At 48.3% G+C, this 23532-nt stretch overlaps 1 protein-coding gene across 1 annotated transcript in view; it reads right to left on the bottom strand.

Annotated features, from left to right (window-relative positions):
• Positions 1-23463, bottom strand: part of COPA (coat protein complex I subunit alpha) — a 35286-nt gene extending 11823 nt beyond the window's left edge. Inside the window, exons 1-20 of the mRNA XM_028710285.2 lie at positions 23306-23463; positions 22403-22516; positions 21471-21544; positions 20989-21069; positions 20701-20777; positions 18184-18293; positions 15011-15120; positions 13849-13948; positions 12944-13079; positions 12351-12433; positions 10563-10713; positions 9831-9897; positions 9178-9253; positions 6399-6481; positions 5214-5353; positions 4553-4638; positions 3467-3605; positions 1513-1675; positions 690-836; positions 79-268 (exon numbers count right to left, since the gene is read on the bottom strand). Of these exons, the coding sequence (XP_028566118.2) occupies positions 79-268; positions 690-836; positions 1513-1675; positions 3467-3605; positions 4553-4638; positions 5214-5353; positions 6399-6481; positions 9178-9253; positions 9831-9897; positions 10563-10713; positions 12351-12433; positions 12944-13079; positions 13849-13948; positions 15011-15120; positions 18184-18293; positions 20701-20777; positions 20989-21069; positions 21471-21544; positions 22403-22516; positions 23306-23345 (2167 nt within the window). The 5' untranslated portion in view covers positions 23346-23463. The remainder of the gene's footprint in view (positions 1-78; positions 269-689; positions 837-1512; positions 1676-3466; positions 3606-4552; positions 4639-5213; positions 5354-6398; positions 6482-9177; positions 9254-9830; positions 9898-10562; positions 10714-12350; positions 12434-12943; positions 13080-13848; positions 13949-15010; positions 15121-18183; positions 18294-20700; positions 20778-20988; positions 21070-21470; positions 21545-22402; positions 22517-23305) is intronic.
• Positions 23464-23532: the final 69 nt, after the last annotated feature.

Raw genomic sequence — 23532 nt, 5'->3', positions numbered from 1 at the left:
TTTTATAATGCATTCCTGAATCATCTAAAGTTTCTGGCTCCATATGGGCTGGAAGAGCCATTCATTGTAGAGACCAACCTATCTTCATCATCTTGCGCAGTTTCTCCAGATTGCCCGTAATTAGGTACAGGAAGGAGAGCTTGTCAAAGTTCTTGGTGCGCTGGTAACACATCTCCACGATCTGGTGGTTCCCTTGGAGCAAGGCCACTTCCCCCAGTTTTTCCCAACAGTTCTTATCATCCAAGGCTTTGGCTGCCTCCAGAGCAATCTAAAAGAGCACCAAAAACACAGCCCTTGGGTTAATACCTAGACAACCCCAAGGGGGCAGAGCAGAGAGGCCGTTCTCAGCCCTGCTTCTTGAGATCATGCAAGTAAAAGTTCACCAAAGACAGAACCGGGAACCTTCATGCTCCACCACTGAGCTATAGAGAGGAAGATTTAGCATTTTATGGCTTAGCATACAAATGTTGGGACAGAATTTGCCAATAAAAGGCACGTTTGCTTTAAAAAAAGGAAAGGAGACAATGCTGGAATGAAGGAGTGGATTTGCTTAACTAAAGACCTTGCTAGTTACAGATTGTTGGCAGGGGGAGGAAGCGTGGAATCCTTGGGAGAGACTCCTCTAGGTCTTAGATCTGCGTGCAAGCCCTCCTGGAGATGGCTGGAGGACAGCTGGCGCCACGTCTCACCTCAATGTTGCCGCATTCGAGAGCCAAGCTGAACCGAGTCTTCTCGTCTTTCACAAAATGGAGTGCAACTTCAGGGTAGCCCTTCTTCTGGAGGTAGGCGATGATGGACTGGCCCACCAGCTTGGCGTTCCGCACCATGTGGAGCACCTGGAACAGGAGGCGGGGGACAAATGAGGGCGCAGTCACGCATTTAGGGAATAAATCCTAGGTTAGCACAAAGGCTATCACACGTGGCAGGCGGTAAGGAGATCTGGAGGGAAAGAGGCTCAGCTCAATGTGTGGTGGCACTGAAAAAGGAAACTCAGTGCTATGATGTGCATGTCCCCTAGTAAAATTCCTGTTAGGCATTATTTTCATACGAGAACTGTAAATTAATTCTGGTTATATGTTCCAGAGAGAGAGACTTGCTTGTAAATCACTGGGAAATTAAGATTTTCTTATAGTGTTTGCAAACAGTTTATCAAGTAGTCTAAGGTTCAAGGCTTAAGAGAAATGTTTTAATTTTGTAAGTTGACTCTTTATATGCCTTTGTTCGTTCTTTACCGTATATGTTATATTGGAAAAATAATTTTAAAAATGAATTCAAGTGTATCCCTTCAGGCTGCACCTCTTGGCCTCCTGAGAGCATCTCACAAGCTTCTGCTGTTCCAGCAGTGTCCTTACGTTTCTATGGCAAGAAGTGGACTCAAGTCCTGCCTGCTCATATCAAAGATGGCAAGGAGGTAGAGAGAGATGGGAGACAACGCACGAGACAGGTCGTTTGAGAAGACCCCACCTCGCCACCGCTGGGCACGGATGGCAAGAGGAAGCAGGCAGCACACACCTCGTCATACTTCCGGTTGATGAGAGCCAGCTTGAACTTGAACTCTGTCGGGTCAATGGTCAGGACTCGGGGGCGGCATTCGCGATCCAGGCAGTAGACGTTGTTCCCCTTCACCCGTGTCACGTAGATAGGCAGGTCAAGGGTGCGGATGATCCCGTGATCTCTAGATGGGGAATGCAGAAGCAGGAGTTGTGGGGGGGTGTCAAGGACTGGACCGAGGAGGGAGCCCCCCCTTTTTTCTGGACCTGCCCAAGGGCAGGAGGACAGTATTGATTCAGAACAGTGGTTTGCAGAAGAGCACACTCCAAAGGGCAAAAGCTAGGAAATACTGGGTGAGGAACAGCTAGAAGAGGAAAAGCCAAGAGAGAGACAGCTGGCAGATTGTGTCCTTGGATTCCCCCCGCCTAATAAATGATAGAACAGAAAGCGCAACAACAACAAGCTCAGATTATCCAACATAGGAGTGACATAGATTAATGGGGACGGAAGGGGTGAACCTTTTCTGGGAGCAACGCCATTTTTTAAAGAGATATGCATTTTCTCGCTGTGATTATTAAATAACTTATCTAGTACGAATGCTCCTTTCGTTTGATCTGCTTATTTACTGCCACTGGGGGAGGGATCCGAATCCCTGAAGCCTGACAGGGGGAATGGGCAGAAAATGGGGTCATACGACCCTCCCTTTAAATTTACAAGATTGAAAGTGGGGGAGGACACTTTCTGCTACTGGATAAGCTTTGGAACTTTATGGTAAAACTGACTTAATATGATTGAGCTCTAACTAGGCTTTGCTTCTACAGTGGTACCTCGGGTTAAGTACTTAATTCGTTCCGGAGGTCTGTTCTTAACCTGAAACTGTTCTTAACCTGAAGCACCACTTTAGCTAATGGGGCCTCCTGCTACTGCTGTGCCGCCGGAGCACGATTTCTGTTCTCATCCTGAAGCAAAGTTCTTAACCTGAAGCACTATTTCTGGGTTAGCGGAGTCTGTAACCTGAAGCGTATGTAACCTGAAGCGTATGTAACCTGAGGTACCACTGTACTAGGGACTGGAAAGGGAGAGGAAGGGTACTCGAACTCCATGATCTTTACACCCATGAGCCATCCTCCTTGGCAAGCTCCTTTCAGATCTTGGTCTCTGTCATTTCTGTTCACTCAGGTCAGCTTTGTTTATAAGAGCGCAAGAAGAGCCTGCTGGATGCCCGTGGGGAGACTTTCAAGCAGGATCTGAGCACAAGAGCACACTCCTCTCCTGTAACTGTTCCCAGCAACTGGTCTTCAGAAGCACTACTGCCCCTGACTATAGAGGCAGAGCACAGCCATTATGGCTAGTAGCTGTTGAGTCACACTTAACACCACGCCACGGTTAAAACAAATCAAGGTTTACAAGCCAACAACAAACCATGGCTCCAGATCATGGTCTGTTGGGCAGTAAACATACCACCGGAGAAGGCTCAGATGATCTAACAAGCCATGGCTTAACAAACTGCATGCATGTCTCTCTTTAAAAAGCAAGTGCAGGCTTCCTCTCAAGACCAGGTGCTAACAAGGATTTTAATGCCGTTACTAAATCCTACTGGGGACTGGCTGCACACCAGCTTTTTAGAGCCTTGAGAGAACTCCTGTTTTGCAGCTATGATGCAGAGTACTTTTTCCCTGGGAAGCTTGTGTTGCTGTTGCTGTTGTTGTTAATGAGCATATCAGGCTTTCCCTGTCTTCACAGTGCTAATTCATGTATCTTCAAAACACAGGTATGGCTGCTGAAAAAGCAGGCCCAAAAGCAACTTCAGGAGGAGGAGGAGTTGCTTTGGCTTATGCCTCAGAGGGCAGTGATCAAAGTAAAAATCAGTGCCACTTTTATTTACAACCATCCTGGATAGCATTTTTGGAAGCACCATCATCTTGATCATTGATATTCTGCTGGACACTGCAGTCCATTCACGCTGCCTGCTTACCCAGTGGTGACGGCATATTTGATGTGGTTGCTTGTGGTGTAGATGAAGACCCCGCTCTCGTCCCAGGCGCCGCTCTTGACCCGGATGTTCTCATGGATGTTACAAAGCGACTCCAGCTTCCTGTTGCAAATCATGATGGCTGGAGAGGCAGAGCAGAGGAGAGATGTCATGCTCAAGAGGGCTTACTCCTAAGTAACCCCAACTGAAACAAATCCAAAGTACAGGGAATTGGGACAGTGTAGTGCCTAGGCTGGGAGGTCCTGATTCAAATCCCCATTCAGCCGTGAAGCTCGGGGGGCAGGTGTGGGGCAGCCAGTCTCTCTCAGTCTAACCTATCTCCAAAGGTTGCTTTGGAGTAGAGAGATGGAGATTCCCATATCTGCAGCAGTGAGCTCCTTGGTGGAAGGAAAAGGAGGCAAATGGGGAGCATTCCTGTTAATGGCTCTTCTCTTCACTCAGTCAAGGCTTGCCTTTGCAAGCTCTTCAGGGCAGGGACCCCATTCATTCTTTCCTCCCACCCCTTAAAGCAACATGGGTAACTAACAAAGAACAGAAGGATGCCAACGTGATTTTCTGCGATAAGGCACATTTTGCACCACAGCTTTCAACTAGGGGGAGTGGGGAGGAAACCATTTCTCTTGGCTTCCTCTTCAGGCTGTCCCTCTGTCCTTTACCCTAATGTGAGGAAGAAAGGACCAGGTGATTCAAGGAGGACCTGCCACCAAAAAAAAAAAAGTCCAAAAAAAGGGTGCGGATCTGCTGGCCTACCAGCAAACCCATTTGAAACTACAGTGATTAAGAGAAAACCCAACATGTAAACTTGTGGGGAAAGAGCCTTAAATGAATGCACCATCCAGCCCTAAAGTTATGTATGGCACTTTAACTCCCCTCTGCCACACACACACACACACACACACACACACACAAAGAGAAGAGAAGAATAATTTAAAAAAGTAGCTTACAGTCAAAAGCAAAGCATTGGGGGAAGATGAGGAAGCTGCAAAATGGAGCAACCCAGAATACAAAAATCACTGCTACGAAAGCCTTGGGCCTTGCTGTCAAGACACCTGTGAGGCCTCTTCTTACCGTGCTTTGCCAGGAGAGCCACGTGGGACATGTCAGCCGACCAGATGACGTACTTCACCTTGGAGATCTTGACAGAGGCCAGAGTCCTGCAGGAAGGGAGCAGCCCCCCCAGTCCATGAAGTCACACCAGGACACGCCACCTTCCCTTCTCCCCCATTTGCCCACTATTCGAACGCAGGAGAAGCAGCAATCAGTTGGCGGAGGGGTGGGGGTAGGGAGGTAGTACCATGGGCAGAAAAAGGCTTTGGCCTACGGACCACGTGAGACTTATGCTGAATCTGCCTCAACTGGCCCACAGAAACCAGCTCTTCTCCTTTCTCTAGGGCAGCTCTCTGGGAATCCCTGGTGGCCAAGAACACCCTACAATATGCACGTTATCTGTGGTATCTTAAGGAAACCTGGCAGCTGAAAGGTGCTCACAGAAAAAATCTGCAAGTGTTGGGTAAGGATCAGCAACTAGAAGCCTCTGGGCCAAATCCGGCCAGGTGTTTCTACTCCCCCATCCAGAGAGAAGGAAATCAGAGGGTTCTACAATTACAGCCTTGGACTTCCATATCAAAGTGACAAAGCTGGTAAAGGTCGTTGCCCACCTGGAGTTTGTCTGATGGACTCCACCATCACCACCCCAGGTCAGAGGTCACCTGCTGCTGAAGGTTCTTACCGTTTCTGCTGCACATCAAAGAGGGTGATGGAATCAGCGTCTCTCAGCAGCAGGTTCCCAGTCCCAGCATAGAAAATCTCATCACAGTTGGGAACCTGGACCTTCTTGGTGATCTCATTTTTCAGGTTCTTGATCAAAATCTGCCATTTCAAGCAGGCAGGCAAGAGACCGCAAAAATCAGGGAGAGGAGGGAAGAGAGAAATCAGGCACACGAAAGTGAAATCCGGAAGAGCAAGACTCGTCGCTGCCTCAGGACCTCACACAGAGCACAGAGCTGCTCAGCACCTTTGCTTGCTTCTCAGTGTTGCCTTGTCCCTTCTCATTTTAATCTGCCACATAACCTGACAATGGCTTGCAGGGGTAGCTCACAATCAAGAGCGTGGCAGGGGAGAGAGAGAGAGAAAGAAACAGAGAGCAGCAGTGCAGTGTAGTGGCTGAGACTAAGCTGTGAAGCGGAACGCTCCGTTTGAATCTCGGCTGACATGAATTGCCTCAGGGGACTTGGCCAAGCCATAAATTCTCTCAGGCTCACCATATGCAACACGGAGAATAGCGTTCCTGTCAGGGAATAACTGCACCTTCCAGAAAGAGCATTTCTGTTCCGACAGGATTTCCCAGCTTGATGAATGAGTCTCTACCACGAGTGCCCACGTGTTAGGACTTCCCCCTTGCGTTAAATATATTTGATCTCTTCGTGTTTTTAACTGTTTTTAATCATCTTACATGTAAAATTATCTTGAAACAATGGCTTAGAAAGTGACTAATGAATTCATTGTAATAATAATAATAATAATAATAATAATAATAATAATAATAATAATAATAATAATTTCCTGTGCTTTAGTTTTCTTCTCAGAAGACTTCCTCCTCTCTTCCTAAATCAACGTTTCTCTATCAGGATTCCATGAAACTTGTGGAAGTTCCAAGCTCAGGCAGGAGAAGCCGAGGCTCATGGGAAGGAAAGCAAGGCTTAATGGGACAGGCAGAGCGTTTCATATGAGGTTTATGCCGAATCAGACCCTCAGTCCACCTAGCTCAGTATTTTATCAACACTGACTGGCAGCAGCTCTCCAGGGTTTCAGAAAGGGAGTCCCTCCCAGCCGATGCCACTGGGGAATGAACCTCAGACCTTCTGCATGCCAGGCAGATGTCCTGCCGCTGAGCTACGTGGCTCTCCCCACTCACCGAGTGCATCCGATCCAAGACAGCAAAGCGGTTCCGAGCTACCCACACAGCTGTCAGCCCAGAGGAGCGTTTCCCTTCAGGAGCTGGGGGTGGGGTGGAATAATAAATGACAGGCATTAAGTCATATAGTGCTGGCTCTGCTCCAGCTCTGCTCCTGCGGATCAGCTGCTCTCCCCCATCCACCCACCCACCCCGACGCCCATTTAACCTCAGGCTACATGTAAGATCCAGGCCCTCCTCCTCTCTGCCTCTGATACATACTTTTGGATTCTCAAAGTGGCCCACTGGAGGAGCCAAGCAGTTGCTGGGGGAACCGGCGCCACGACTGGCTGGCAAAGGAGGAAGCAGCCATCCCGGCTGACACGCCACTATGTCACGCTAATGAGCTATGCCTCTGCAGCCAAACAAAGCAAGCGCCGAGGGTCCTGTAGCCAACACAGGCCCCTCCCTTGCCTCTGCTTCCAGCAGCTGTTGCCTCGCACTGAAGCACAAAGCAACGAGTGTCAAGAGAAGAAGTCTCTCCGGGAGAGAACTGTACAGAGTGAGGCATCTGGGCCGCTTCAGACGTGCAGGCGAGGCCAACAAAGACTCAGGGCTCAGCGCTTCCTGCAGCCAAAGGGCAGTACCGTATTTTTCGCTCCATAAAACACACTTTTTTCCACCTAAAAAGTAAGGGGAAATGTGTGTGCGTCTTACGGAACAAATGCAGGCTGCGCAGCTATCTCTGAAGCCAGCACAGCAAGAGGGAGAGCTGCGCAGCACCTCTTGTTGTGCTGCCTTCCCAGCAAAGCAGGAGGAGGGAGGGAAGGGAGCCCTTACGGATTCTGCTTCACTGGGAAGGCAGCACAACAAGAGGCGCTGCGCAGCTCTCCCTCTTTCTGTGCTGGCTTCAGAGATAGCTGCGCAGCTTGCTCTGGCTTTTCAGGGAGGTGGGAGAAGGGACAGAGGGCTGCCTGTCAGTCCCTTCTCCCACCTCCCGGAAAAGCCAGCAAGAGCCGCTCAATCTCTAAAGAGCCGCGCCAAGTGAGAATGTCTGTGGCCCTTGCTGGCTTTTCTTGCTTTCCTCCTCTAAAAACTAGGTGCGCCTTATGGTCAGGTGCGTCTTATAGAGTGAAAAATACGGTATATAAATAAAATAAACAAAAGTAACATTTTTTGCATCAACAGCCATGTACATCAGGGGTGTGGAGCTACTGGCCCTCCAGATGTTCCTGAACTATGACTTCCGTCACCTCTGAACATTGACCAGGCTGGGTGGGCTTGATGGCAGCTGGAGCCCAATAACACCTGGAAGGCCTTCCCTAGTGCAGATGACAAAAAAACCCCCCCAACACACTGGGAACTGCACCTTCTCAACATTATCAAGTGTAGTCATTAAAACAGACCAGGATGTCCCAAGCTCAGCTCTCTCCTCACTCAGCAGTCTTTTAGGCTAGCTGCCTGAGTCTTCCTACCCCCATTGTTGTTGTTTTGTTGTTGTTTTGTTGTTGTTGCCCCAGCCATTCTGGGGAGATCCAACAAATATAAAAACATAATAAAACACCAAACGGTAAAGACTTCCTGATACAGGGCTGCCTTCAGGTGTCTTCAAAACCTTGACATCTGATGGAAGGGCATTCCACAGGGAGGATGCCACTACCAAGAAGGCCCTCTGCCTGCTTCCCTGTAACTTCATTTCTCTCAGTGAGGGAACCTCCAGAAGACCCTTGGAGCTGGACCTCAGTGTCCAGGCTGAACGATGGGGGTGGAGATGCCTCTTCAGGTATACCATTCCGTCAGTTATACGGGGGATAAGTATACCGGGCCCTCTTTGCATGGTTACTCTGCGAATAACTGCAAATTATCTAACAGTTCCCCACTTGATGTTTTTGGTGGTAATGCACATAATCAAAAATGGAAAGGCCACAAGAACGTACCAGTACTACCTTCATGTTTGGAAAGCACAGTAGGAAACAAGTTTTCCTCTTTTTGCCATCACACAAAGTGAAAAGAAGAGCTTTAACACTCTTGCCGCTATGAAAATGGTGAGGAAACGGGGCGGCCCAAATATTTGCTTGCAAGAGCTACCAACATTGAATGATATCAGAGCGAGAAACGAAAGCATCCCCAAGTTCTGGGTGCCAGGAGGAGCCCAGCTCACAGCAAGGCTGGAACGTAACTAGCAGAGTTTCTGTGTCTCGGAACGAGGGGAGGTAACATCGCCTTTATAGCAAATGGCATCTGGCAGCCACACAGAGCCCATAAATCGGCTAATGCGGGAGGTTGGCCTGGCTCATGCATCACTGGAACTCACTCCGGGAGCTTTTACTGCCGTGACGTCAGAGGCAGGGGAGACCCAGCTGGAACTTCAACTCCCAAGTGGAACGAGAGGCACTTGGAAGGAAGAACTTCCAGCGGCACATTTTGATGGGCAGATTACACGCCTGGTCTGGAATTGGCCAAGAGGGAGAGAACGAGCACTGGGCACTTGTACAGCTACTTTGGAAGCAGAGGCGCCTGCCTGGGATGGAGCTGCTTTGCTAGGAGATCCATCACGACAAGCAAGCCAGTGAGGAGGCCTGCTGGGCAGAGAGGCAGGATGGATAGTTTCTAATAACTGATTTATAAAAAATATATTTGCAACTGTAAAAGCGAGGGGGACAAACATGAATTTTTCAAGTCAAAAGAACCTGCCAAGAGCATGTGGGCTCTGCAGGAATGGTGGAGAAGGAACCCAGTTGTGATTTTCGGAGGGTGGGGGAAGGCGGTGGAGGCAGGGAGGAACAGATGCAAAGCTCACCATCAGGATTCTGGGAATCAGCATCCTTAGGAATGGTGTACAGGTCGTAGGTGCTGTTCTCCAGATTACTGGCTCTCTGTGGAGAGAGGAAGAATTCTACACGTCAGTCCAGCTCTCTTGGGACTAGGATTTCTTTCAACTGTTTGTGCTTGTTTCTTTTGCTTGGCAATTGCGCTCCACCATTCAGGACTAGCCTGCAGGTCAAGCCCAGGGGAAGCCCCACATAGAGCGCACTGCAGTAATCCAGATTTAGTAATCTAGAATTAGGCAAAGTCATGGAAGTGAAGATCTATCCATGGGCATTAAGCCACAAAGGCAATAGACTACTTCTGAATCTGGAGGATCCAAATCTGCAAATAGAAGCTGGGGGGGCAGGGTTCTGGGGTTTTTTGCCTCCCTGGAGGTATCTGGTTGGTTACTGTGGGAAGTAAGGATACTGGACTGGAAGGGCCTCTTTTGTCCAAGGTAAGTAGAAGGTTCCTTGGGCAACCGCCCTGTTCCTCTACTTTCTGAAAAGGTGGACATGCACATCGCCCCTGCGGGACTGAGCCCCACAAGTGGCAAGGCCTCAAAACGAGCCCCCAAACCTCTTAGCAAAGGGCGATGAAGTCACCCAACAGGGCTTGCGGAGCCCCAGGTTAGCTTCAGCTTACCGTGCAGAGGAGGACGGCATTCTCCGCAGGGTTGTAGGACATGTTGAACACAGGGAACTTGGAGCCACTGAGAAGGAGGAAAGTAACAAATGAGGAAAGCAGGGAGAACACAAATAGTAGCTGGCCTGTGTCACAGCTCTGGCTTCAAGCAGCAGCCACTGACTCAGAAGGAAAGGACCCCCATGACACCCCCCCCTCAAAAAAAAAGGTCCTGGGTTGCAAGGTGCTCTGCTGGTTGTCTGCTTCTAGGGTTGGGAGGCAGTAATGCTTCTGAACAACAGAGCTGGTAACCACAGTGAGAGAGAATGCTCTCGTTGGCCACTGAGAGAACAGGATGCTGGACTCGATGGGCCACTGGCGTGATCCAGCAGGCTCTTATGGTCTTCTTGTGCACAAGCAGCGCATGCCGCCTCTCCCCACCCCCCCAAGAAGAAAAAGAATTTGGATTTGATATCCTGCTTTATCACTACCCAAAGGAGTCTCAGAGCGGCTAACATTCTCCTTTCCCTTCCTCCCCCACAACAAACACTCTGCGAGGTGAGTGAGGCTGAGAGACTTCAGAGAAGTGTGACTGGCCCAAGGTCACCCAGCAGCTGCATGTGGAGGTGTGGAGACGTGAACCCGGTTCCCCAGATTACGAGTCTACCATTCTTAACCACTACACCACACTGGCACAAAACAACCACCTAGCAACAGAGGTGGAAGACATCGAGCGCAAGAGGACCTCCTCACCTTCTCAGCTGCATTACGGCAACATCTTTGGAGCTGTTGAAGTCCAGCTGTCGCAGGAAGCGGTCCTTCACGTAGTAGAGCATGTTGCCATGCACAGCGTATGCCGGTCGCTCGCGCTCCAGCTTGAAGACAATCATGCCGCCATCGTGTCCTGGAGACCGGAGAGAGAGGCAGCCGTGTTAAGACTTCTGCAGCCAATGCTACAAGCGGGGGAGGGGGGGGATAGGCAAAATAGCGTGCCCTCCAGGCTGAAGGGTCGCAGCTCAAGGATGAAGCACCTGCCATGTACACGGAAGGTCAGAGGTTCAATCCCTGCTGCAGAAACAGATTATACTTTATACAGTGGTACCTCGGGTTAAGAACTTAATTCATTCCGGAGGTCTGTTCTTAACATGAAACTGTTCAACCTGAAGTACCACTTTAGCTAATGGGGCCTCCTGCTGCCACCGCGTGATTTCTGTTCTCATCCTGAAGTTCTTAACCTGAGGTACTATTTCTGGGTTAGCAGAGTCTATAACCTGAAGCATCTGTAACCCGAGGTACCACCGTACCAAGCCAGACTCTAGCTCAGTATTGTCTGCAATGCCTGGCAGTGGGTCTACAGAATTCTAGGCAGGAGACTGACCCAAGCCTAGCTGAAGGTGCCAGGGATTGGATCTGGTGACCTTCCGCTTGCAAGGCAGACGCTCTTCCCTATGGCATCTCAAGGTGGGGCTAGGAGAAGCCCCTGCAGCTATTGTCTCAGTGGTGGCCCTGCACCTTCGACCTCTTCCCCATCCAAGGCAGGAATGTCAAGCTTTTGGCACCTGCTGAAAACCTGGCTATCTTGGGAGCTTAGTGCCAGGATGAATGTTTCTTTTATTAGTGCCTGTCGGTAATTTATTTTTGTTTTGTTTTGCAACAACAGCACAACAAAAACAAAGCAGCTGCAGGGACCCAATCCAGATTAGGTGCCCATGCAGGTTTCCGCCTGAAAATTTGCCTTGCTAATTGACCCCACCCCCCGGATGCTGTTTGCAGAGAGTGGAAGCTATGCAGGTAATGTGCAGTCAGAAGGGAGAGCTTTTCGACAGGAAATCCAGTACCAGGGCCCAATCGGGAATGAGAGCATGTTCCAGATCAAGATTCTACAGCTGCTTATTCTCTCCAAAGACCAACGCAGCCAGGTTAAGCGTATTCATTGGAACACCTGACTGTTTTGCAAGCAAAGGCATATTAAAGCACCTTTAAAAGAGAAGGTGCAAGATGCTTCAAAAGGCACTTTCCAGGTATCCCTGTGTTCCTCTTTTAAACCTCTGACATTGGGTTTAAAGCATGGGAAGACCAGCAAAGCCACAAGAGGGATGCAGTTGGCTGGGTGACCCCACTCATACGTCAATCATGAGATGTTGTAATAATGGAATGTGACTGACAGATCATAAGCCCCACCCACCTGTCAAATTTGGCCTGTGAGGCCAAGCTTGATAAAAGATCTGGCCCCTGGAGCAAAAGATTCCCCCACCCCTGGACTGGACACTGCCAACTTGTTAGATACATGAACTGCTTTCCATGAACTGATCCTCTGCACTTCTTGACATTTTGACCCCATTTTCTTTAAAATTATACTGTACGTGATTATATCTGCCAACTGCAGAGACCATTTTGTGCATGCCACGACATGGGCTTGAAATCACAAAAGCAGGTGCCACCATAAATCTGTTTGCCTTTTGGGTGACGGAGATCCTTTTTTGGCATCTAGTGAAAACTCATAATCAAATCCAGAGTGTCTTCAATAACAGATCCCATTACCTGCAGCAAAGAGGTTGAGGTTGGGGTGAGCTGCCAAAACCCAAAAGCGGTCGTGATCCCTGCGGAAAGTCTGGACTCCCGTGCTGGGAAGGGGAGAATGAAAAGCAGAGGCAGACTAATTAACACAAAACAACTGGACTGGTTTATTCAATTGATAGCCTCAAAGCAGCTATTTTCCTAACAGAGGGGTAGGGAAACTCTGGCCTGCAGACTAAATGTGGCCAACACCTTCCAAAAGTTTACTAACACTCCCTCCTCACCTGACCCCAAGATCTGGTGGCCCTGAGTTTTGGATCCCTTCATCATGCAGCGGGAGGTCGAGGTCAGTGGCAGAGCTTCTGCTTTGTGAGCAGGAGGCCCCAGGGTTCAATTCCCAATGGCCTCTCCAGACAGGGCTGGGGAAAAGCTCCCTGCTTAAACTGTGGGGAGCCACTGCAGACAAAATTGATTAGATGGACCAATAGCCTGACTTTCTATAAGGCAGCTTCCTGTGTATTTGAGCCAGGCACTCGGCATTCCAGAGCGTATTCTTTCAAATAGTACAGGGCCCAATATCCCGAGATCAGGAAGGGCAGGCAGGATGGTGCACTTACCGCTTAGACATATCCCAGACACGGATGCTCTTGTCCTCAGAGTTGCTGAGGATGAGTTCCTGGCGGGGGTGAAAAACGGCGCAAGAGACGTTGTTGTAATGTCCGCGGCAGGTGTCTACCTCCCAAGCTTTCGACTCTAAGGATAAGAAGGCTGGTGATCACAAACCACTTCCTTGGCAGAAAGGTCAGGGAATTGGGACCCTTCCCTTAAGCTTGTAGAGCAACTCTACAAGGTCCTACACAGGGAATTGGTCCTGATAGTTGCCTAGAGCAGTTCTGGCGCCCAGCCTTTTGAGGTGCTAATTGTTTTTACCCTTTTAACACATTTATATCCCACCTTTCTCCCAAGCTGGGATTAAAGGTGGCTTACAACAATTAAAAACAACATTACAAAATAAGTCATGAGCACAAATGAGTTAAAAGCTAAAATGCAGTTAATGGTTAAAATGCAGAACACATTTGGAGCCAGCAATTAAAACACAGTTTGCCCCAGTGGCAGCCCAGTGGTCAACAGTGCCTGCAACTTAGTTTCCAAAGGCCTTGGCCTTCTGGCAGAAGGATAACAACCAAAGGCCATGACTTCCAGGCTCTGCTTGCCTGCCTCCCAAGGAAGCTCAAGCCAGATGGACTTTTGAACTGGGCCGGCAAGGGATTCCTAAGGCTTCTGCAATCTTCTACTGCAGCTTGGCACAAGTTTGCCCGCTTTCTTCCCCTAACCTACCAGAGAAGCAATTCCTTCCAGTGCTGGGCTCATTTCTAAACAGCTATCAATGCTGGATCAGGTTCCCACCCTGCAGCCAAGGTTCCTTCTCTTAAGTGCCCAGCCAGCCTAGCAGAGTGTGCGGCTGGTCCTTGCTCTTGCAACCTGGCTCCGTGGAGGGAGGAAGGAAGAGGACGGCGCTTACCATTCATCCGCCAGATCTTGACTTGCCGATCATCAGCCCCCGAAACTATTAGGGGCATGGTGGGGTGGAAAGCGGCCCAGTTCACACCACGGTCGTGCCCCTATGAGAAGAAGGGAACTAATCTCAGGCTGAGGCTGCCATTTTGGGAAGTGGCAACATACAGTGGCCAGACGTGCCAGTCAATGGGATGTGAGGAGCAGAGTTGCTGTAGCTGCCGCCCCCTGCCTGCTAATCCAAAGGGACCCACTCCATCCCTACAGTCAGAAGGGGCTAATATGGCCCTGCCTCTCTGCTCCACCCTCAGCAAAAACTCTGCTTTACAATCTGGGCCAAGGGGAGAGGGAACGACGGCAACTGCCTCCTCCCTGGTCTTCTGCAGTCACGCCTGAGCCCTCTCACCTCTTTACCCAGAATTCAGCCATCAAAACGATCCATCTTTTCATGGACCACATAATGCCCTCGACTCCATGTACTGGGTTTTGCGTCTTGCCCAATCCACGGTGAGCTCCTTATCTTCAAAGCTCTCCACTTCTCCATCCTAAGACCCTGTTATTTCCCCACCTAGAGTTTCGCTTGTCCAACTCCACCCACACTTGACCAACCCAAGATTTCTTTCTTACTCCCTCAAACTTCCCTGCCCTTTCACCCTTGCCTCCTCTTATATGTCCAGAACCACCTTCCAGAACACCCCTTTGAGGCCACCTCTCTAACTTACTTCAAATCCTTCCTTCAAACACCTACTCTGCTTTCCCCCCAAAGCCTTTGCCATAACCTTTCAGTATCCAAATTATTAAGTCCAAGAACTGCAACAGACGCGAACTCTTCCCCCTGCCTGCTCCCTACTTCATCTCCCATTCCGCTTCTTCTTCCCCAGAGCTGAATTTTAGACCACACGCTTCTCAGGGCAGGGTGCTATGCTCTTAATACTTTGCACATGGGTGGCACCATGTAAACAATGGTTTGCAATAGGCTTGATCCCTGAAGCAAGGATCTTTCTTGCAATCCAGCTCTGGAGGTTGCAGGTCTTGCTGCTCCTTGTTGCAGAATTACTCAGGGTAGGGTCCAAAGTCCCTGCCAACAGCTGCTTGTGTTCTGAGCAGTTTAAAATAGCAGATATGCAAAGGCGCCTCCCCCATCCACCCCCTGCCCAAGCCAGGAGTACCTCAAGGACGTGCTTCACCACTGCATCAGTGGTGCCAAAAAGATCTACTCCAGTGATTCCCCTAACGTCCGACTCCACGGCTCCTGGGGAGAGGTTCTTCTTCCTCAGGCCTTCACGAAAGGTGAGAGTGAAGAGAGCAGGGGCAGAACATGAGGTTAGTGAGAGGATGCTGCAAAATTCAGAGACAGGCTGTTTATATAAATGGAAGACATAAGCGGGTGAAATGGAACAGAGAGAAAAGGGACCACAGGTTATTTTCATTCCCTACGGACATCTACTAGAACAATGCACAGCTGGAAGCGATTTCTACATTTCTTTGCAATCAGGAAGCCAAAAATCACCAGGCTAGGGAATGCTGCCGCTGCTGAGTTACTTGGTTGAAGGCCAAAGAGAAATGGAAAAAAAAGTTAATTGGTACCTAGTATATTGGATCTGAAGCATTCTGGCCTCTTATTTGAAATACAGATTTGGCTGTTAAAAGCTATCAAGTTCACATAACCAGGCGGGCACTTTCAACAAGGAACCTGATGCAATGGGCTGAGATCCAGGAAGGTCTAGGCTCAGACAGGAGCCTCCTTGAGTCGAGAGTGGAAGGAACCACCTGCACGCCTGATCCAGGAGATACTGAAACATCTGGGGCTTCAAGGAGGTGGCAAAGGAACTGAACAACATATGGAAAATTTTTGGAGAAGCTACACAAATCCAGAGGGAAAGGAGGACACTCACAGAATGAACCAGCTATTTAATGCTGTGGGAGAGAGAGTGAGGTGTTTGTGTGAGAGAGAGGCAGACAGATGTACAGGAGCTGTGGGGATTAATGTGGTCTGCAGAGCAGTTAGACAGCCTGGTCATGCGAAGGCACTGTCTGGCTCCCGGGTAGTTGGGTACGGTTAAAGGGGATTCTGAAAGCTCAGGCAAGAACTGAAGAACAAGCATCACCCTTGGAGCATTAGACCACCCTGGACGCAGCTCACAGCACTCCCAACATATTAGGAAGTCTAGCACTATCATGCTTCTAGAGCTTTTCCAAAACTCCCCACCCCAGCCCAGCCTTTTGCTGCCTGGAACCTCAACAAGGCTCAACCTTTTAAGAAGAAAGAGTGCCCCTGGCAAGGAACGGTTAGGAAATTGCTGTGCAACATTAACTCTTGTTAAGCCCTCCCTTTCTGCCATTCATGTCAAGGCTCAGCTTCCACCTGGATTAAAAGGGTGCAGGAAGGAAAAAAGGGAGTCATTTCAGAAAACCCGCCGACAGGTTATTGTTAGTATCAAGAGCAGGGAAACTTCAGTTCCAACGCAGCTTTTCATGCATTTTAATACAGCAACCAGAATCCAGACCCAAACTGGCTCCTTTCACACACTCTCTCAGCAGGAACAAGGGGGACCCTGCACTCACGTTGCCCTGGAAACCCACCCATATGGCTGATATGATTGTCTGTTTTCTCCAAGAATTGCAGCAAATCCACAACATCCCACTAATTATCAGGAGAGTTTGGGATGAGGCTACAAATCACTATAAACCCAGAATGAAATTTCCATTGTCGAAATGTAAGGAACAAGAACTAGCACAGGGAGGTAGTGAAAGGCATTCCAGGTTCCAATTGCGCTCGGCCAGCTCACTAGGTGGATTTAAGACAAGCTATGGACCTATCTGCATCATGGGGACAATTCTGGCCTACGGTTGTTGTGCAGGTGACACTCCCTTCATCCCAGCACTTTGCTCTCTAACTGGCATTTTGAGAGAGGATGACAACCAGCAGTGGGAATTAACTCAAGATTTCCAGATCTGTAAAGATGTTGGGAAAGTTTATGGATCTTCCAAACAACCAGTTTGGAATCCTGCTGAGAGTGTCTGTGAATGTAGCAGCAAGGGTGCTGGCAGAAGAGATTACAAAGCTCTCCTCGTCAGTAGCCAGGAAGCAGCAATCCTCTCCCCTCCCCTCCCCTCCCCACAGCTGGGTCATGTCTGAATGTGTGCTACGAAACTCCAGCAGCCCACCCAGCTGAAAACTGCAGTCGAGAAAGCGGCAAGTCTATTGGGCACTCACGAGGGGAGGGGTCCTTCCCCCAGTTTGCATGTTCCACACTCCCACCTCCGCAGGCTCCCTCTTTTGCAACCAGGGCATGACTCTCCCTAGCTTTAAGCATCCTGCAAGGAATCCCTTGTCAATGGCCAGGGGTGATGGAAGTTGCAGTTCAGCAACAGCTGGGGCACCTAAAGTTCATCACACCTGCTCTACAAGTGCACTTTCCAGAAGGCTTCCAGGAGCTAGACCCCAAGGCCTGTAGCTTCACTGGAGCAGGATCCTTCCTCCATGAGCACCCAGGTGCCTTGGCTCCTTTGCTCTGGCCCAGGAGCCCATCATATGGGCCTGCGCACTCCCAAATTGTGTGATGCTGTTTCCACCAGATCAAGAACAGATTCTTAGAACTTGGGGCCCAATGAGATTCAATGCACTACAGAAATTGGGGAAAGAGCATTATTCCATCGTGCATCCAGTTAAACTGATACCACGACGCACAATTCTCTGATGGAATTTGCTGCCGGAAGATGAGGTGAGGGCTGCAGCCATAGATGTCTTTAAACAGGGATTCGGCAGCCGTAGTGAAGAAAGAGACATCTATCAGCAGCTACTGGCCATGTTAACTAAACTGAATCCCAGTTGCTGGCATCAAAAGTGGAAGAGGGCAGTTGGGAGAGGGCTTCTCAGAGGCATCTGGCTAGATGCAGAGGAATTTCCTAGAGGTATTTGATTGGTTGGACAACTCTGATCACACGCAGAGCCCCAAGGTTCATGGCTCCTTCCACGTAGTGCTGATTTGCTAGTCGCACATTTACACCCAGCATAGGGGTTTCCTGCACTTCTCAACTGCTGTTAACAGCTGAGGAGCCACAAACTGATGCCAAGTGTGCAGAGTGGGCAGTTTCTACCCAAAATTAAAAGGAATCAAGCAAAACAGAGGGAAACACAGTGCCAGGACTGCCTGTGGTTTCACAGCACCTTCTGCAAAGCAGAGCTGGTGCCATAGGAACAGGGCTGGACTCTAATTACTCCTCTGCCCTGCCAGGATGGTCTACGCTCAACTTCTCCTCTCTTGTGCTCCGCTTTCAACAACTGCAGTTTTGACCGCAGTGTTGCTGCTGGACAGCCCCCTCGACCTGGGCAGCTCACCAGAAATATCCCAAACGCGCACAGTCTGATCCAAGCTGGCTGATACCACCAAGTCCTCCGAAGGGTGAAACTGAGCGCACATCACGTAATGGTTGTGTCCAGTCAGCACACTAGGAAGAAGGCAAGGAAGAGAAGGAAACACTTATGAGTAGTTCCTCTGAGTATTCAGGATCAAAGTCATTCATTCAACAAGACGGCAGGGAGCGATTTATTTAGAAAATTCATGAGCCATCCCTTTAATATAAACCTCTTGCAAAGGACTGAGAATGCATGTCAGGGGCCAGCTGCCCTTTTGCGCCATTCCTGACAAGGCCAGAAAAACAACAGCATTTCTTGGCTCTCCAGATCTCCACACTCCCAGCTATCTGCAATGTACTAAGTGAGGAAATTCACTTCAAGCAGCAGGTGTGAAACATGAGATCTGCTATCCACCTTCCACCTACAAATTCCCAGGAGGATCACATTCAAAGGAGAGCACTCCAGTCATGCTTCTCCCTCTCAGCTTACTGATTATTTATTTTTAACTCTTAAGTGTTATTATTAAATTTATAACCTGCCCTTTACCAACAAGGCCCATGGCGTTACAGGAATTTAAAATTCAGAATTAAAAACAGTTAAAACATACTGCGTTCACAATCGGTTGGTTTCTGAAACACATAATTCAGGTGGCATATTTTGATCCCACCGTTCCTTCAAGGAGTCTGGGGTAGCTGATGCAGTTCTCCTCCCTCCTCCTTTTTTTCCTTCCCAGTTTTAAATGCTTTATCGCTCATTTTCTATGTATATACAATACATAATCATCTTCATTTCGATCAGTCAAATAAAGATATCATAAAGGATACATACAGTTTCCACTATGTATGACTTCCCAACCTCTACATATTTTCCTTTATATTAAATCTTTTGCTGTAATTTATCATTGCTATTTTGTAAAGTCTCGCTCTTCTATTTCGATATTGTATTCCATCTTACTTATTACAGTACTTACAGAAATCATTCAAAGGCAACTACTGTGTTTAGATTACAGCTATTTTTCAAGTAAATTTTGAAATTATCCCATTCTAAAACGAACTCCTCTCTTGGCTTGTTCTGTCAGTACACCTTTGAGCAAATGCCAACGACTGGGCTCAACAACTGGATCTGCCCCAACTAGGCTAGGCAACTGGAGCACTTCCAGAGACCTTTCACTCCTGGAAAGCAGGTCTAAGTGCACTGGACCCACAACTGTCCATTGTGAGCACCAAACTCAGCAGAGTATGAACAACACGGAAGAAAGCTGTGAAGCATACCTTCTGTATTTTCTAATAGCTACTGCAAACTAAAACTAAAAAGCTACTGGCTTGCATGAGTGTTACAGCTCTCAATAAGCCATCTAATCACTACAGAGATAACACACAGACTCCCACAGACTCAGGCAGGAGCGGAAGAAGCGAAGAGCATTTTCCGCCCCTTCTTTCTGAAAACATCATATCAGGAGATTCTCACAATGGGAGGGGGTGAAAATATCCACAAATTCCACATATTCTGTCAATTTGAGTAACAATTCAACTCTGGTAGGGAGTTTGTCATTTTTCCAATATGTTGCAATAAGTGCCCTCGCGGTTGCATACAAAAAAAAAAAATTCTTATACCCTTGGGGATGTCCATGCCTGTAATACCCAAAAGGAATGCTTCAGGGTTTTTTAGGGAAATCTACCTTTAACATTATTTTCAGTTCTGAGTGTATGTCATTCTAGAACCCTTTGACCTTTCTGCAGGTCCACCATATATGAAACATGGCACCTCCTGTCTTGCCGCATCTCCAACATACACCTGGTATGTTTTTGTACATCTTGGAGAGTTTGTGCAGTGTCAGGTACCAACGGTATAACATTTTTTGCAGGTTTTCCCTTATGGAGTAACAGGCAATGAACCTCCAATTTACCTTCCGGAGGTTCTCCCATTGGGACATCTCTATGGTATGGCCTAGGTCTTGGGCCCATTTAATCACAGCTGACCTAACCGCCTCCTCCTTGACTTCCCAGAGTTTTAGTTTTGGAGCTGATGACCTCCATTTCAAGTCTTGTATTTTCTGCCGCAAATCCTTTCTTTTTGTCCACCTTAAATCTTTCAAGTAATTGACGGTATTGAAACCAGTCGCTTATCTGATCCCTTACTTCTTCAAATTTTTAAAATGTTAATTGATTTCCTCCCTCCCTCCTCCTCCTAACAATCCTGCAATGTAGGTTAGCCCGAAAGATAGCACACTCAGAAAGCACCCAGTGGGTTTCAAAGATGAGCAGTTCCAGCCTAACACTAACCACTATGCCTGCCTTATGAGGCTGCTGCATTTCTGAGAAAGTGTACCTGAAATCCTCTGAACACTTAGAAAATGCTATATAAATAATATGATGACAACATGATTTTATAAATCGTCCAATTTCACCTAAGAATACGAGGCCGACGGGTTGCTTTCAATAAAAGTGCTTGGGAACCACAAACAAAAGACATCTGAATGAAGAAATACGTTTTGGTTACCAAACACAGGTTCTGGACTGCCAGTTCCAAACCCGAATGGTTTGATCATCAGAAGCACTCAGGATCCAAGGGTATTCCTACGAACAAAAAAAACAAAGACACATATCCCTTTCTTTTCTTTCTGCTACATGCTGCTTTCATGAAAAAAGGCAGCAAAGATACTTTGCAGAGCTGCTGCCCCAGTGCTGTTTTAGGGCCTTCAGACCTAACGGCCTGTAGAGCAGCAAAACAGGATCTTGGCAGGAAAAAGCAAAACAGGCAGGACTGGGAGCGCCTTGCTGGACTCACATGATGGAAGAATGTGGTGCGGATGTAATCCAAGTGGCCCAACAAGGTGAAGAGACAGCGACGCAGCTTGTAATTCCAGACCTGAAAGTCAGACATGACAGGGTGTATACATCAGACAGCTGAGCACTCCAGATTCCTCCACAAGCATCCCATTTGGCAACTTTAAACATATTCACCCGTCTGTGCTAAGACTACTGCTAAATGAGCCTTCTGCCCAGCTATGGCTCTGTCCTGGGTCTCTCCAAAGAAAACAAAGTAAGAGTAAGGGCTATAGGGCTCATCAAGTCCAGCATACTACTTCTGCCTGCTGTCAGTCATATCCCACTGAGGAGCCCCAAAGTGGGGTTGTCGTTAGCACTTGGCAGTCAGAGATATACTGCCACTGCCCATGCAGGCACTATTACACTGCCATGGCTAATAGCTTTTGAAAGATTTCTCCACGTGCTGACTTCTTTGCAAGAGGGTGAAGAGATCCTCGTTACCTTAATTTTGTAGTCGTCCCCTCCAGACACGAAGAGTGGCTGCTGTTTGTGGAAATCAATCCCTCTGACAGGGCCTAGAAACACATACATACAAAAGACCATGTAAATATTTCCCCATTTCTGGTACTTATTAAACAGGAGTGTAATAAGATTTTTGTCCATTCCAGTTGGCTACTCTGATTTCTTCTCCTAGTCCCTTCCCTGTCCCAGGACCTTCTCCTGTCAATGAGAAAGAGTTATTCCTTGACTCAACACTGGGATTCCATAGCCCCAAACCATACTACTCCTTCAGCCGACTCTTAGTTGCTTTAGCAGCAACAGCAGCTGCAAGACCCCACAGTGACTCTCTTGTCCTCTACACACACATACCCCTTCCCTGGGACTGAGATCCAACAGCCTGCTGGGGGGGGGGGGTTGTGAGGTTAATGGGCTGCAATTGGGACTACTTTTAGCCCATGTTTCTTGCAAACCCCACTCAAGAAAGATCCAATTTTCATGAACTCCCACCTTGGAACTTTATACTGCAGCTTCTGTTAAAAAAATTCCACCACAGCACTTAAAAACAAATATGCACTCCCCCCCACCCCAAATATAGCTCCAAGTTCATAGGATAACATGAACAGGAACAGAATAAAGGAAATAAGTTAATTCAGAGGATGAGTCTCTCTGCATATAAAAAGGTGACAGACAAAGGCCTATATAGGTTTAAGTTAAATTTGCTTTGAAGTGTTGCAGCAAAACATGTCAGAAAACCTTCATACAGGCAATCGAACATCCACTTGCCTATTTGAGATTATTGGATCCACTTGTATTTATGCTTCTGCTCACATCATGATTTGCAGTAAGCTAAGCAATTAAGCACCACAGGCTCCCACATTTTTCAGGCAAGAGATCCTGCATATATGTGAACGTGGTAAGGGAGCTCCACTTACCATCATGTTCATCAAATTTGTCAATGAGTGTACACATCCGGTAGTCCCAGAGCTGGATTACTCCATTGTGCAGACTTGTTAAGATCCAAGGCCGCTTAGGGTGAAAGCTCAGCCCTGGGAAGGAAAAGAGGGAAGGATGGTTTACAAACAACATATTTGTTCCTATTATTTTTGCTGTCTACATTGCATGCAGTCAGCCAGCAAAATATTTAACATCCAGTGGGAATTTGAACCCGTCTCCCGGGTCACAGTTCAATCCGCTAACCATTGCACCACACTGACTCCAAGGCTCCCCCATCTCTGGTGGGCAACTGTCAAAGTCTAGCAGCTACGCCACATTGCCTCGACCCCAAATTTCAGACGCATATGGATCTACATTACCCAATGATATATGAAGAAAACTTAAGTCCCTGTTTTATGGCATATATTAAAGTGTGTGGACATGAACAGAGCTATATATTGGCAGGTAACTCCATTCACGTACACACCCTTTAATATACTCACTATCCAAACCCACATAAACGTATATACGGGACATACATACATGTGTGTGTATACATATATAACGTTGATAGATGTGATTTCTCTCTCTCTCTCTCTCTCTCTCACACACACACACACACAAACGTGCCAACATCCCCGTTATCTACCAACAACGAAAGTTGCACTTGTAACCTTCACTACTTTCGCACTGATTCCCCGAGGCGGAAAAACCCTCTGCCCCAATGGCAATCCCATGCAGGTCTACTCGGAAGCAAGCCCCGCTTAACGGGGAGCACTCCACACGGTAGCGTAAGGCTACGACCGTGCGCGCACTAACCTGGGAGCAAAGCAGCAGGGCTTACTCCCGAGTAGACCTGAGCAACGCTAAGGAGACGGGCCCTCCTCCCCCTCCCCGGGTACCTTTGACGCGGGCCGACTTAGTCTCGAACTTGGTGAGCATCTTCGGGCCTGGCAGCCTCCGCGCCCCGAAGCAGAAGCGACAACCGGACCAGACTCCACGTCACCGCCCGCTGCCGGAGCGTCCCGCAAGCCAACTCAGCACTTCCGCTTCCGGCTAGGAAACCATAGATTACAGACGGAAATGGGGAGGGAACATCCTTTCTGAGAAAGAGCGCCTCCTGGGGGAA

This window comes from Podarcis muralis, chromosome 16 (genome assembly GCF_964188315.1).
Source record: "Podarcis muralis chromosome 16, rPodMur119.hap1.1, whole genome shotgun sequence".
Classification (NCBI taxonomy): Eukaryota; Metazoa; Chordata; class Lepidosauria; order Squamata; family Lacertidae; genus Podarcis; species Podarcis muralis.
This window is presented reverse-complemented; position numbering and strand designations above follow the sequence as displayed.